This window comes from Pollachius pollachius, assembly GCF_949987615.1.
Source record: "Pollachius pollachius genome assembly, chromosome: 12".
Lineage (NCBI taxonomy): Eukaryota > Metazoa > Chordata > Actinopteri > Gadiformes > Gadidae > Pollachius > Pollachius pollachius.
In genome coordinates this window covers 7,875,541-7,891,909 of record NC_136945.1, presented here as the reverse complement: position 1 = coordinate 7,891,909, position 16,369 = coordinate 7,875,541, and the positions used below count along the sequence as shown (strand labels likewise).

Sequence of the window (16,369 nt, the reverse complement as noted above, 5' to 3'; positions counted from 1 at the left end):
TGACAAACTCTAACACACCTAATTATATTGATGGCTATAAATCTGATGTTTGGAATTTTCTGCTACACCTGGAACTTTGTATTCCTTGTGCAACAGTGCTGACATTCAGAGATGGGCCAGGCCTCTGGCTCTGTGTGGTGAAGATTGAGCTTGGTGGACTGGAGACCATGCAGTTTATGATCAAGACGCTCCATGCAAACACATGGGGAACATACGCTGGATGCTAGAGATGCTACGCTCAGCGGCCGCAGCTGTGCCCATTGACTGTACACACAGGACAGTTATTGTCCCATCCGGAATGTGGTCGGAATTCTCTCTCGCTCACTCTCTTATATTCTCTCTCTCTCTCTCTCTCTCTCTCTCTCTCTCTCTCATATTCTCTCTCTCTCTCTCCTCTCTCTCTCTCTCTCTCTCTCTCTCTCTCTCTCTCTCTCTCTCCGCCTTGACACTTCGACATTGAGGACGTAGGCGACAGGCATGCCCATGGCACATTGTGTTGGTTGTGTCAGAAATTAGGATTGGTAATCTTGGAGTTCCTATAGACTGTCATCTGTTTGCTTCATACATAAATATAAATGTTTTGGGCTTTAATTGATCCAATTAGTAATCTGTTTATTGCTCTAAAGATCCAACCGTGAGTATACAGACTGCCTCACTCGCTGTAACCCTACTCTGGCACCAGGGGGCAGGATCATACCACTCTGAAACATGATTGCTCATACAAACTTGTGTTTGTAACGGATAAGCACCATTATCTGCTAACACGTTAATGTGTAACAGTACAATAACATCTATTAAATTATATTAAATTGCATCCTATTCTATTTAGCCTACGCTAGTCGATGTTTCGCTGCAGCAACTGGGCTTACTTTCCGAATGACTAGAGCTTTAGAATAGTTGTAATAGTTTTTAAATACTTTTTTAAAGTAGAAAACATAAAGAATAGTATATAGTAGTTCCCCCTTATCCCCCCCTCCCCCCTTCCGGTCCATTTAATTTTGACATTCGTCCCTCTCCTGATGCTCTCCCCACCCCTCCCCTCCCAACACTCTTTTTCTCCCTGCACGTTTATGCTTAGTTTTGTTTTGTTGTTCTAGCCCCTTCAACTGTGCGCTCTCTCTCTCAGCCCTCCCCCTCCCCCGCGGTCCGCAATAGCCGCTCTCCCCGTGTGAGTGTGATTCGTTCGGGGGCGCTGATCTCGCGCTTGAAAAATCCCTGATATTTGAGGCGCTCCAGACCAGGGATTGCGTTGAGCATGCGCAGAGCGTGCCCAGTCACCGCAGCGCAGCGACGGCCCCTCGCAGCAGAGGAAACCGCTGGTGTAGCGTAGGAGTCATACCAAGCATAGCCTGCGTGTCAGTGCAGTCGACTTACAGCTGGCTGTGAGGACAACTGACGCTTCTTTTTTTTTTATTGTCAAACAATACGATTTTGTTGTTGTTGTTTTGAAAGTGTCTAAAGAAGTTATTTGACTTTGATTGATGAAAAAGGTGCATTTTTGTGTTTTTTGGTAATTCGAGGAAAGTTAGAGGCTGGGCCTTTGGCTGTTTTGACTGTGGGAGCCGCTCGCATACGTCTCAATTTGAGCAGCTAAATTGGGGTCTTTTTCCCTTTCTACTACGATAAATGCTTCTTACGAAAATGGATCTTTTGAACTACCAGTACCTGGACAAAATGAACAACAATATTGGCATTCTCTGCTACGAAGGTAAAACAAATGAGTTTGTGTTGTTATCTTTTCTGCTTTTAAACTAGTTTGTACAAACAGATGTCCCATATAACTGAGGTTGTGATCTTCGGATCGCAGTTCGAGGATTTACTGTGAGAATGAGCTCGTCTAGGATGCCTTTATAATGCTACATGTTGATGATTAGTATAACGTTTTACATCATTGTCATGTGTTTCTATATTGATCATTCACAACAACATTAGGAATGCATCTTTTATTTAAAAAACAATGTTATGCTGCCTCTGCCTCAAATAAACAGACTGAGCTTGATGTTTCTATCAACAAGAGCATTGTAGGCTTATAATCATAATACGGCTTAACAATAATAATCTTTCCCCATCCTGTTACTGACTTGGCCTCAAAGAGACTGTTAATGGCTGGGATCAAAGGCTGTGTAGGAGTGTAAGCCATGTGTGAATTTCAGCGATCTCACGTTGACGGCTGAAGGACCTCATTATTGTGCTTTTCTATTGTGCTTTTCCTGCTCGGTTGCGGCAGTCCTTTGAAAGTATTGAGTAGGAAACGAATTCATATTTCAACCTTTAAACATTCTTGCTCTTGTCAGAATGTTATGTTTTTTTAAATGTTTTCTTCTTCAAAAACTTTTAGGAATTCTGAATCGGTAACAGAATCACGGAGCAGGAACCCCATGGCATGGATATTAACTAACCTTCTCTTGCTCTCCAACTTTTACCCTTTTCCTTAGATCTCATCTCTCATCCTGCCCCCCTCCCACCCTGTCGTCCTCCCTCCCTTTCCCAACTTCTGCTCTTATTTTTTCTGCTTTCCCCTTAACCCTCTCGTTCTCTCTCTCCCACCCTCTTACTCTCTCTCTCTCTCTCTCTCTCTCTCTCTCTCTCTCTCTCTCTCTCTCTCTGTCTCTCTCTCTCTCTCTCTGTCTCTTTCCCTGTCTCTCTCTTACCCCCCCCCCCCCTGCCTCTCTCCCCCTCTCTCTTGGCTGTTGTGAGTTCTCACATGTCAGGGGTTGGGCTGTAATATGACCCATCTTACCCCTGGGGCTAAATGCATGTTCTTTCTCTGTCCCGTCTCTCATGCTCACACCATCAACTTTTTTTAAGGCCCTGCGGAAGAAAAATAGAAAAAAAGTATATTAAGCATAGAAGAGCAAGTGTTCAGACTATTTTGTAGTTCTAATACACCATTGGATTTCAGTTGAGTTGAATTACAAGTTTCTAATTTATATTGGACGTTCAATATCTTCACTTTGATGAAATACAATTAAAGTTTGAATAATAGGACAACCATTATCAAAACTATGATAATAACAGGTACATTTCTGCAGCGGAAACGGTTTTCTACTTCCTCTCTGCCCCCATCACTGCTCTAGGTATCTTCGTTTGTTGGTTGGTGCCGCCAGTAGCAGAATGAGAGGCTCTGTTTTAGCCCACTGCATGTAATGGCCATGGTAATAGCTCTCCTATTAATACTGCGCCACCAGAAACCAATCTGAGGGAGTGAGGCGAACAGACTGAACAACAGAGTGACATAAAATGAGAGGGAGAGAGAAAATATATTGAGGAATAATAATTGGTTTAACATGAAGTGAAAATGATTAAAGGGCAACACACTCTGTTGTGTTGATGGAGTTGCAAGAGCCAAAGTTGGCTTGGGTTTTGTAGTTCTTGTTGTCTTTGTTTACAAAAATAACTACATGACAGTACATCGTTTTGAGATTTGGTCATGGAGTGTTTCAGGGCTTTTGATACCTGGAATCAAAGGGCAACAGCAACCCTTGTGAGTTTTGTTGTCTCCTGTGAGGATGGATTGTTTTGATTGGTTCATCGTATACAGTGTGTTGGAACTGAGAACCCCAATTTTGAGATTGTTGCTCTTAAGATAATTATTGTTGACATAAACAAGTCTTGACTTTTGTTTGTCATTGTTGTTCATCTTTCCCTATCTTTTAACAGTGTGTCAACCAATAAAGGTTGGATGTCTGATCAATAAGAGAGAGAGAAAGGGAGAGAGAGAGAAAGGGTGAGAGTACACACACAAGCGCCACCATCACTCTCACTGTCAATGTTTTGGGGAAACAACGTCCTCTCCATCATATCTCTGGTTGCTCTTTGTCTCCCCCCCTCTATGGTTCCAGGTGTTTGTCAGCTATTGATGAACGTGGCACAGTAGCATTGTATGCACAGATAGTATTCAAAACGGCAACATGATCTATGTTCCTATACCCCCCCCCCCCCCTGTTCTCTTTTGCTCTGGCGCTCTCTGTTTCTACTGTTAACCAATGGTTGACCTGGGGTCAGTTGGGGAACACTTAACTGGGTGTTTTTTGTTGTTGTTTGGGCTTCTTTTGTTCTTTTCTTTTGTTTGTGGTCCTCCTGACTCTTTGAAGCATTTTCTCCAGCTTGCTGATTTGATAAAAAAATATATATATTCATCCAAAACGTTAAACTTTCAAACCCCCCCCCCCCCCCCCCCCCCCTCCCTTGGGTTAAGTTCAGGTTGCAGAGAAAATAATCCACCCTTCTGCTGAACAGTGAGGTGGGAGGGGGTGGGGGGGGGAGACAAGCTTGGACTCATTTCAAGCATCAAAAGGAAAAGGAAGTGCAGTGCAGGAAGGGAGTGTGTGGAAACGGAGAAGAAAGAGACGGAGATGCACATCCTTTGGTAACCCGAGCTCATCGTGAATCTAAAGTTGTCCAAGCCTTGACAGTGGAACAAGGCTTTGATCATATGGGCCCAGAAACTAGAGTATTCTTGTTTAGAAACTAGAAACTAGAGGAGACTTGTTTAACAGGCAGGCCCCATTGGTGCTCAATGTTACACTCATCCTTTTGACCTACTTATATTTAAAATTTATATCAAGCCTGTTTAACTTCACAAGAGCTCCAGGGGATTGTCAGAAACCAGCCTCACCGTGTTAACATTTGTTTGTGATTTTGAAACTCATGCAAATTCTTTCAGTGGCAACTATGTCAATTTGAATAGACTTTTATTGTGGATCCAGGCAGCGGTACACACATGAAACAAAACAGCTGATTGGCAGCATTAATCATATAAAAATGGCTATGTTTGTTTATTAACGTTTGAAAGTATTTGTTTGTATCTTCTGAAATTCGTCCATAATCCTCTCTTGGGCAAACACTGATTGGTTGCAGTCTCCCCAGGGCAATAGTGCTGTTATTAAGCCTGCGACATGTGAGCGACATAATGCGCTGAGGAGACTAAAGTCAGGCGAGGAGAAATGTGACCAATGTACCCGTGCCTACATGCACATGTTGGCCTAGACATGTTCAGCGTTCATCAAGCCTGGAGGAGGTGTGGATGTTACAAGCCGACTGCGGTGGCTGATGGTGTCCAGAGGGTGAGGGGCTGAAATCAAAACCATGGCAGGCAGTTGGCTAGTCGTACCCTAGACTCCTAGAGAAGGCTTGACCGAGCAGAGTGTCGGGGGGTTAGTGGGTTTGTGTATTACAGAGTAGTTACCCACAAAGGAATCTGATGAAACCCGGCCAGATCATATAAATAAGGTGTGTCCGATGCGCATGTTGTTCCTTGCCGAGAGTTTTACTACAGTCGAAGCAAAAATAACACTGAGCCCTTTTGTGTTGTTCCATGTCTTAAGGGCAGTGGTGTGCTTTCTTGTGATCCCACACTGCCACAGTGCATGCACACGGCAATAGGATTTTGTTTCCATTAAGGGACGATCCCTGGTGGTAACTGGGTGGTTCCCATCGCTGTACCTCCACACGTGTAACATGCATACATTTGTCTTTCCTCCTTGTGTGAATGGAAATCCTGACCCCTGAAAGCTGGTCCTGTCTCCTGCTGATTGGTCGGCGGGTTGTCACAGCCGTCCTGCTCTTGCACTGCAGGCCCACTGTCCTGCCAAACACAATGATGTCATCCTTGTTGCCATGGGGCTGAATGGGGTGAGCAGGGACATGCCAGAAAGGGAGAGAGGGAGAGGGTTGCTTTGTTTTGTTCAGGAGGCCAGTCCTGCATGCGAGCAGGCAAAGCTACAACCACAGTTTCAGAAACAATTTAGGTGAAACTATTTGTTTCGTACAAGTTTTGGCTTGTACGACACACTCAAATGGAGATGCAAAATACTGAAAATATGGCATCCACTGGCAATGCTCTCCTGTTTACTGTACTATAGTAGGTATTTGCAAAGTAAATACAATGTTGGTTAGCGTTAGCATAGCAAGCCTATTTGGTTTTGGTAGTGACAGGCAGACACACAAGGCTTTAGCAGTGGAAAGTCCCAGCAGCGAGGAAGAGCCAACGGTACTTTTCCTGTCTCTCTTTCTCTCTCTATCCCTCCCTCAACCCCTTCACACTTCTCTCTCTCTCTCTCACTCGGTCGCTTGCTTGCTTTCTCAGTCTGTAACTACTGCTTGCCCTCCTAAACCTTATGTAGGAGGGATTGAAGGAGATGAATCTCAGAGAGATGCCAGGGATCACTACCTCTGTCATCTGCCCTCGACTACAAAATAAAGTTAATTTGAAGTGATACTTCAGCTGTCTGGTCTTGGTCTCTACAGTAAAAATACAGTTTCACTGGTGGTCCCCAAATGGTTTCTTTGCAACGAAGTTGATGGTTTTGAAGTTGTGTGGGGTCTTTCTGGAGACGTTTGCAGACTACAGCGAAGTCTGTAAAATGTTGATGACTTGACTCACTGAACCAAACCGAAGTCATCCAAGGCCTTCAACTTAATGTGCATTAGAGTTGAAGTTGTTAGTTGTATTAGAGTTTTATACATGATGCTCTTAACCCCTTTAAGCCATGGAACACTCCACGCTAATCCATGGCACACAATTCGGGCCAACACATGCTAGATTTTCCTGTGAAAATTACATGATACTCTTTAGTTTTCAGATAAATCTTTGTGCTCTTCTTTAGATTTGACATATTATGTTTTTTCAAGGATTGCAAGGTCTGCACATTTGCAATCGATTTATTCAAGTTCAGACGGGTTTACTGTTCACCGATAATGATTTAGTTGACTAAATCTTTAAATTCCTCTCCCTTAAAGGTGAAGCAGCGCTGAGGGGGGACCCCAGACTCCAGTCCCTCTCCTTGTCCTCGTCGTCTTCGTCGTCGTCCTCCTCTTCTTCGTCGTCCTCATCCTCCAGCCACAGGACGGGCCCTCCCCCCATCAGCCCCACCAAGAGGAAGATGAGTGGGGACCAAGCCGACAGCGACATGGACGACAACGAACACGTAGTCAAGATGAGCCGCCTGTTCGCCGCACAACTGTAAGTTAGTTTATTGCACACACACACACACACACACACACACACACACACACACACACACACACACACACACACACACACACACACACACACACATACACACAAACACACACACACAAACACACACGCCTATATGCATACACACATAAACAAACGCACACACATGCAAACACATGCAAGTACAAGAACATTATTCTCGGTAGTCCCTGTATGGGACTTGCCCTTTGCCAACGCCAGGCCCTGTTTAGCTGCCTCCACACGGCTCTCCTTATAGCCACTGAGCTCAGAGAGGCTGCAGAGTGGCATGCGCGGCAGCAGAAGAGGGAGGCTAATGGGTTGGCAGGGTCCCTCGCCGCTCCAGTTCTCACAAGGACCCCCGCATTTCAGCATCTAGGCGGTCCGGACCCGGGACCCCGTTCGAGGGGCTGTTTTTCTGTCATAGATCGGTGTTGATTGAGGGATACATATTTGACATGGCTCTGCAAGAGGCTCTCCATTTGCTAACTATTTAGCCTTAGCATTCCAACACACAAATAGTGTATTTCTGTGATCGCCGAAGCAGTAAACTTGATCTTGCACTGGTTTCAAGCCAAGAGGGCCTCAATATTATGCCTGTGCTGCTACTGATGATACGGCCAGTGGCAAAATTAGACCCAAGGGTACAGTTGCTGACTAAGACACTACGTATACCACTACAGAGTTGGCACTGTTTTGAACTTTAAAGACCAATTATCTACCATAAAGTCCAGATGACTAGAGAGAGACGATTGTTTCCTTGGGGAGGACAATCCTATGCAGTTCTTCTTCTTCGTCGTACTTGCATTAGATCACAAGCAGAAAAAGTAATGAAGTCCAAACTCACTCAGACCCACAGACCCCTCTGCTGGCATCGTGTGAGCGGCCTGGCTTGTTACACAAAAGATCGCCTTCACGTTTCACACTAGTGGTCATCGCCTGAATGTGAGAGGGCTGGAGAAATTAATGCTATATTGTCTCCGGGCGGTCAAACCGGGCCACTGAAGCGTCCCTTTCCCGCATGTGGCATTATTCTGTGGCCGCAACTTTCTGGAATCCATTTGTGTCATGTGCCATGCGGTTGTCTTCTGCATATATCGATATGTTAATGCTCTCCTTCCCACAAATCACAAGTCAGTCTGGGGCCTGTTGTCTGCCCACATCGACACAATGGGCCTTATTGTCTTGTCCCAGTCGGGGGCTGGAACTTGTACTTGCCGCCATTTCATGCAGCACCATTCACTGTAGTCCACTTGGTGTTTACTATGATAAAAAAAGTTCAAACTAGGAATTAGTCGTTTTGAAGGCTTCAAGGCTTTTGTTTTCTTTTGCAGCGTAATTATGTCTTACTCTGAGCCAGTTCTTTGCACGGTTCTACAGAAGGTTCAACTGCTACGGGTCTCGTTGAAACCTGTCATCAGAGCAAACTTGTCCAACAATTCAACCTCGACTGAACTCTTGAGCTCAAGAAACCGTGATTGGGCTAAATTGGAGAATGATGGGTTGTCACTGAAAGGGAGAGAGTTACGCTAAAAATACTAGAGAAAAAATACAACACCTTAGGAAAGCAAACTCTGGGGCGTTTCACACTTGGCACTTCGAAAGGCCTCCGCTTTCTGCCTCATTTAGCTCATCTATCGTTCCTGGAACAGTGATTAGGCTTAATTGGAAAATGATGGGTTTTCTTCTGAAAAAAAGGTTAGGGAGAAAAGCCACAGCCGCTGACTAAATCCCGCCCTCCAAAACACGTATACATGCATGACTGCGTGTGTCGTTTTTTTACTTTCTCCTTCAATGTTGTGTACATCTCCATTTACTCCTTCAGGTAGTGGCACCTTTTTTGTATTGTCATGGTTTTTGAGAGATATTTACAATGGTCTTTAGTTTGCAACACAAAACTATTTTGTTTTGCAACATTTCATAATATTTTCGATGAGGTATTTAGGGTCAACAAGCTGACATCTGACACCTCAGATGTAATCAGTCGTGTTGGGCCATATTTCATATATATCATTGCTCAATCTTTTGACGGTTTTCAATAAGGAATATTATATCCCTCTACCAAAAGGTTATGTTTGTCGAGACAAACGTGTGTTTATGCAGAACACATAAATGCACATAAATGTGTGTGTGTGTGTGTTGGTAAGGCAGGGGTGGGGGGGCAGGCGTGGGGTCCAAGTTGGGTGCTGCATGGCTGTTTTCTCATGTTCCTCCAGGCAGGAGGAGGAAGGGGAGGAGGAGGAGGAGGAGTAGTGAGTGAGTGGGGGAACAAAGAAGCCTTATCCTGTGTAGTGCTGGAGCCTGTGGGTTGGAAGCTTGCTGGTGCCTGTCCACTTGCCTGCCCCGCCGCTAGCCTCTTGTACGTCTGCCAGTGGAGGAGCCCCCCCCCCCTCTCATCTCCCGGCGGGCTTAGCCGCGGCGCTCCCTCGCTAATTCAACAGCTAATCACAGGAGTTGGGCTGTTTTGACAGCAGCTCGCAGGGGCCCTCCATTGACACCGTGTGTACACAAAGAATCTTGACAGGCGAGTGATTTAGTGTGTGAAACCCGCCGAAGAGCCAATGCAAAATTTGTTTGGGAATGTTTTTTCGTGAGTGTTGTGCAACCCTCGGACATCATGTTTTATACCACTGGGGCTGTTTAACTCTTTTTTTTCTGAGCTGAGCTGCTCCTCTGTTCTGTCAGAGTGGCTATCTACCACCCGTTTACAGTATGTAAACGGGTGGTAGATAGCCACTAGATATACAATCATTATCTTTGCCACTCGACACCCTGTCATTATGCGTCTTCATAAGTCCTAGCCCTTAATTGCACCCTCTCTCAAGTTTTGGATGGAATGGAGATGAAACAGGTGGAAAGTGTGTTTATGCAACATAGTGTAGTTGTTATGTTTCGTAAACAACATACATTGTTTATTTTGTAAGCCATTCATCTCAGTGGTTTCGCTATAGTGGGAAGTCCAGCTGCCTGTTACTTCCTCCTCTCCTCCTCCTCTTCCTGCTCCTTATTCTAATTCTTCTCCTCCATGTTCAAACTGGGAACAGTACCAGCTCCTCATTCTCATGGCCCGGTCTCCAGAATGGAAATAGAGAGCGGGAGAAAGCGAGTGAGAGCGGGAGTGTCAAACCACTGGTGGTCGAAGCCAAGGGTGATGAAGTCAGTGTTGGGTGCTTGCTTTACACGGGGACTATTTGAATCACATGTGAGAGAGTCGAGTCTCCCCATGTGTCTTTGTGTGTTTGGGTGGGAGGCTGGTGTTTTGTGTTTTGTTCTTTGTTGTCGGCAGTTGCTAGGCATGTGTATGAATAAATGAATATATCGTGTGTTTGTCTTGTGTGTGTGTGAGCTTCTAGTTTTATAGTTTCATTATTTATTTTTTTCAGGAACAGAGTTACATAAAGTTGATTTATAGCCATTTGATCTGACGTATCAAAGTTTTCATATAACAAGGACCGATTCTATCCTCTCGAGAAACAAAACACCCATTATTCACACGTGTTATGTGATATAACTTTAATGGATTGTTGAAATGATACAAAACTTAAAAAATGCTGGGAATTAAAGCCGTCACTGTATATTCTCATCCTGCGAACGAGGCAGCACTTGTATGCACCTCAGCCTAAGCAGGAGCTTGCAGGTCACAGGAAATGAAAAGCAGGAGAGACCTGTAGAGAGAGGCTTCCCCGCTCTGCTGGAGCTTCACGTATTAACGCCACACTTCCGTTTCGCATCAGCGCCTCCCCCCTACGAAGCGCACCCTGTTTAGACATCCTGGTTTGCTGTGCGTGTGTTTGTTAGTGTGTGTGACACAGTCAAGTCAAGTGTGTCCTGCATGTGTGTTTATATCAATTGTGTAGTTTTGCAGTGGGCTGGACTCGCAGAACTTTGGCCTGTTCGCAACCTGTGGTTTCCCCCCACCCATCCTCCACCTCTTAACCCACCAACCACCCACACACACACACACACCACATACATACACACACACACAAACACACACACACACACACACACACACACACACACACACACACACACACACACACACACACACACACACACACACACACACACAGACATGCACACACACCACTTCCCCCCTTCTCCCACTGCGGCACACTGATTCTTCCCAGATGTTTCCTGTGTATCTCTTCCCTATCTTCTCTCTCTCTCTCTCTCTCTCTCTCTCTCTCTCTCTCTCTCTCTCCCTCTCAGTCTCCCCCCTCCTTCTCTTGTTTTCTTTTGAGAGGGAGAGAGGGAGATATAAAAGGCTGATGGTGCCAAAGGTTGTGGAGTGAGTTTTTCCTCTCTTTCAGAAGGAACACAGTAGTGAGAACTTTTGGATTTCCCTCTAATGGCCCTTTACAGCTCAGAATCTCAAAAAACGCAAAACGACGCAGCGCTTATCGCCCTGCCAAGTTGGCAGGCACCGCCGTTAAGCTGCAGTCATTTAGCGCCGTTCAACATCGTCTCGAATCAAAACAAATCAGTTTAATGCCGTCTGCGCTCCCTATCAAGACAAGATGGCGCGACCTGTGAGTCGATGTTTGATTAGGGCGGTTTAAGAAAGCTGGCGGCGCTTTGAGTCTTCGTCAGGAGTTCGCCTTTTTAAAAAGCCTATTCTTTGTTTTCCTTCCATTGTTATGGTTATCGTCGTCAGCCTCCGTGAAGCCTGATGTCGAAGACTCGGCGTCAGGGAGGCGCTAGTGACGTGCGGGAGCCCGTTCTTAATGACAGATCGGCGCTCCACATTGGCACGCCATGCTCGATATACACGGCGGGACGGTTCCTGCGCTGTGGTTGGTAGGGCCTACTGCAAAGGGGACCTCTTCAATAAGCCCGACCGCAGCGACCACAGCTAATGTCAGGCTGCACAACGCCAAGCCCCCTGAAGATGAATAAGAAAAATGATCAATCGTATCCGGTCTAAATGGGAGGTGGTCTCTCTCTGATGTCCAACAAAGGCCGTTGGGAGATCACACACTCGGCCACACCCTTTTCCTTTGACTTCGCTACACACGCGTTCCATCCTATTTCATATGTCCTTTGATAAAGTCATTGTAGTAACTGTAATGCGTTAAATGTATGGTAAAGTAAATAATGGCTCATAAAACACAGATTACTTTTCTCAAAAATCGGCAAGTCAGAAAGACTTCAGAATCAACAAGGCGAGTCCCCTGTTGAAGGCCCCTCAGTAAAAGCCTTGCGTTGTGAGTTCAGTGAGTTTTGTTCTGTAGCAAAACCCCTGAAGCAGCCAGGTAGCCAAAAGAGGTGTTTGCTTTCATGTCGCACCTGTCAACATTCTGTCAGCAACGTTTTGAATATACCTGCGCTTTTGAATACACCTGGCTATTAGGATGTTTTTGTTCAAAGGATTCATTTATTGGGGTGAATCCACTATGGTAGTGTATGTAGTGTTGACTCTTGTCTTGCTGTCTTAAACTGAAGTGACAAGTGATACACTGTGCCAAGGAACATTTACTTTGAAGAGGCAGCCAACTGTCCCCTCCCCTTTTCCTCTCCCTTCCCAAGTTAGGGTTAGCCCACTTCTTCTCTCTCTACCCTTCGTTTTCGACTCCCTTCTTCCCCTCTCCTCCTCTTCTGTCCTCCTCGCTCCTCCTCTCTTCTTCTCCTTTTGCTCTATTCCTCTTATATCTTTCACTCACTCACAACCACATGCGCACACACCCACGCACACACAGGCCTGTCTCTCATGCCACCAGCGACTGTCTCTATAATTAAGTTGTTAGGAGGAGAGACAAAGACACCAGGGGGGACAGCAACAGTTAGAAGATGGGGTAGATTAGAGTGGAGTGTGTGTGTGTGTGTGTGTGTGCGTGTGTGTGTGCGTGTGCGTGTGTGTGTGTGTGTGCATGCCGCGGGAGCAGGTTGGGTGGGGAAGAAGGACTCCCTTCCCTACACTACGCAGTTCATTTTCTCCATGCTTGCTTCCATTTCTGCTGCTCTTGGTTGGCCCGCTCTCTGCTGTGAGGCGGTGGGCATGCCTTCATGGCCACTGGCAGGGGTTCAAGTCCCCCTCACTCCCCCACCCGGGGTAATTGCCTCTTTTTGACCCCTCCTCCCCTCTACTATCAAGACACAGCTGCCGCCGTATAAAAAAGCCACTGGTCTTTACACACTAGAAGACCAAGCTTCGGGGTTTTATTTCTGTCTTTATGACCCGCTTTTTATTATTCCGGTCTTGCTCCAGTCTATATATTTACTAGATGCCAGGCTGGGACCGACTATTACATCATAGCGCTCTCAGGATTTGTTTGATGCAAATAATTCAGGTTCAAGGGGACCTCTTGTCATGCGTGGTCACAAAAACCAACCCACGCCAAGCTAACTCTAACCCCAGTCTCTTGAACCTCCAGGAAGTTCATTGTTGCTAAGGAAAGAAGACTGGAGGAGAGAGAAAGAGATTTTGAGGGGGAGATGTGTTTGTATGTGCGGTGTGTTGGGGATGCAGGGGGGGTTGCACTAATGAATGATCTCAGAACAAATGAAGGAAACTCCACCGGCCCAGCACTCAGAGTCATAGTAGAAGCCCAGGTCATTGAGTTTCAGCCTCTCTCTCTCCCCCCCTCTCCCTCTCCTTTTTCTGCCTCTCCCTCTGCCTCTCTCTCCCTCCCTCCCTCTCCCTCCCCCTCCCTCTCTATCCTTTCTCTCCCTCTCCCCCTCCCTCTATATCCATTTTCTCCCTCTCTCTCCCTCCCCCCCTCTCCCTCCCCCTCCCTCTCTATCCTGTGGGTTTCCGCTGGACTGTGTAGCGGTGGTCTGCAGATGCTTGGCCCAGTGCTCCAGTTGCCTGGTCACACTAATCTATACAGCAGCAGGTCACCTGGCCTTAGCCCCTTGGAACCAGAGCCCCTCGCTTGGGTTTCGGTTCTGGGAACCCTCACCAGACCACATGGATCGGTGACACACACAAAAAGACGAGGAAAAGGAAGTATATCGTGTAGATGTAAGCATGGAACTAAAACCGGAAGGCGCGGATTAGATAAGGAACCAATCGGAGCAACCCAGAGGACTGGTTGCAAAAAGAGTAATGGCTTTTCTTTGTTACTTCTTTACATTTTTAAACATACCTGGTGTGTCTCTTTAAAACTGGGATTCCGTTTAGTTGCAGTGTGTGTGTGCGTGTGTGCGTGTGTGTGTGTGTGTGTGTGTGTGTATGTGTGTGTGTGCGCGTGTATGTTTGTGTGTGTGTCTGTGTGTGTGCGCGTGTGTGTGTGGAGGAGGGTTACAGTAAATCCTGCTCCCTGTCACTGGGCCCCAGGCAAGGGGAGGAGGCTGGAGCAGCAGGAAGGAGTGGAATACATCAGTCAGACTCACATGTTGCCTCTCCCACGTATTCGCACATACACATGAACCCACGCACACAGATAATCACAGCCTATAGCGATTGCTACTAAGGTGTGCATTCAACACGGTATATGGCAGCAGTCACAGGAACTGTGAAATCCATACCCAAACTCAGACCCAAACTCAGACTAAGTGCAGATTAACAGTTTTGCAGGCTGGTAAGATATTTTTCCACGTTCGTTAACCGTCCTTGGGATCAAAAAGGCTTGCTTGTGAATCCGAGTGCAAAACAACAATACTGCTTTATTAGGTTTTAACCACCAGACATTGGCACAGTTAACGACAAGTTTTGCAAGTTCTAAGGGTGACTCAGAACACGAATACACACAAGAGCTTTGATTCAGTTTATGTCTTCGTTCGCATCGCTGTGTCTCTGTGCGTCCTCTGTTTCTGTGTGAGGAGTCGGTCTTTTGCCTGAGCGTCTCTTTTTCCACAAAATGCTAACATGACTCCACCCCCCAGGTGCTTTGTGTGTGTGTGTGTGTGTGTGTGTGTGTGTGTGTGTGTGTGTCTGCTTGTTATAACACCTAGTGGTGTTCTGACAATGTTTGACACAAAGCCCTAGTCATCCTCCTTTTTTCTGCTGTTGTACTGACTGATCTGCCTTCATCTCTCTCTCATTCTCTCTCAAGCACTCTCTCTCTCGCGGGCTCTCTCTCTCTGTCGCTCTCCCCCTGCAGGGCCTCATCCTCTGTATCTGTTTTGATGTTGTTCTCCTGCCGAGAACGTCATGTAGGGGTCTTCCTATTCTCTTTGGATCTACAGAAGTCTATCCATTGGTTAAACAGACCGAAGGCCTTTTACATGTTCCAATCCGTGCCCCTATAGAGCAATATTTAGGGTGTCACCAGTCTGAAGTTTTTGTAGCGAGATATTAGTGTACAATCTGGTTCACATATAGTACACTACTCAATACCTATCGCACCGGAAAATAAGCGTACTACTGAGGCACACTTACTTTGTCGCTGTATCCCATGATGCATGGCGGTTTTTGGTTTTCATTGGATCCATCTGCTAGAGATGAGATGGCCTGAAATACACAGACAACAAGACACATTCTTCATGCAAATCAAGTTGTGACATCCACCAAATGGAACCCTCCTTAGCGTCTAACAACATATATTTATACATATATATATATTTATATATATATATATGTATACATGCATATATTTATATCTAATAACTCTCTCCCTCTCTTTTCCAGGAAGCCGAACGGAGAGTACCGCGGCATCAGCTCCAAGGACCGCAGCCGGAGCCCCATCGAGCGGGTGGTGCTGGGGCCCGGCGCCCTCGGTATCCATGGCAACCACCTGTACAGCCACATCCACTACCCCCACCTGCACCATCAACACCAGCAGCACCACCAACAGCAGCAGCAGCAGCAGCACCACCACCACCACCAGCACCACCAACACCTGGCCAGCCTGGCCAGCATGGACCAGCCGCTGGCGCTCACCAAGCACAGCGTGGCGGCGGCCGACTCCACGCGCGGCGGGCCGCTCAACATGAGCACCAGCGCCGCCCACGCTGTCACCAGCAGCAGCACTGTGGAGCGCCAGCAGGTACGCCGCCGCCGCCCCTCGCTGAGCTAGCCGCGCTAGCCGCATTTAGCTCATTTATTTTTTGGTGGGATTCTTATAATTAGTTTTTACTGTGTTTTTTTAAATATTTTTTTAACAATCAAGCCTATAATGTTTTAATACTTTAATATGTTTTAATAATTTAGATTTGCATTTCTCTGATTGAGTCATTTTTCCATTTGAAGCCGTTTTGCACCGTTCATGTAACCACTGTCGAATGATGTTGACGTTTAAACTTGTGGGTGTGTGCTCTGTTTTTGTGTGCGTGCTTCAGAATCGCCCGTCAGTGATCACATGTGTGCCGGCGAACAACCGCAACTGTAACCTTTCTCACTGTCCCATCTCTCACAACGGCTGCTCCAGTCTCAGCAATAACTACAAGCGAGCCAACAGTGAGTACCTAGCATCATAACCTGATGAACACCCTCATGGTTCACAGTGG

General features: G+C 46.3%; 1 protein-coding gene across 1 annotated transcript in view; it reads left to right on the top strand.

The window, feature by feature from the left end:
• vgll4b (vestigial-like family member 4b) overlaps nucleotides 1-16,369 on the top strand; it is a 28,341-nt gene that overhangs the window by 8,111 nt on the left and 3,861 nt on the right. The window contains exons 3-5 of the mRNA XM_079747627.1: nucleotides 6,742-6,964; nucleotides 15,552-15,909; nucleotides 16,202-16,330. Of these exons, the coding sequence (XP_079603753.1) occupies nucleotides 6,742-6,964; nucleotides 15,552-15,909; nucleotides 16,202-16,330 (710 nt within the window). The remainder of the gene's footprint in view (nucleotides 1-6,741; nucleotides 6,965-15,551; nucleotides 15,910-16,201; nucleotides 16,331-16,369) is intronic.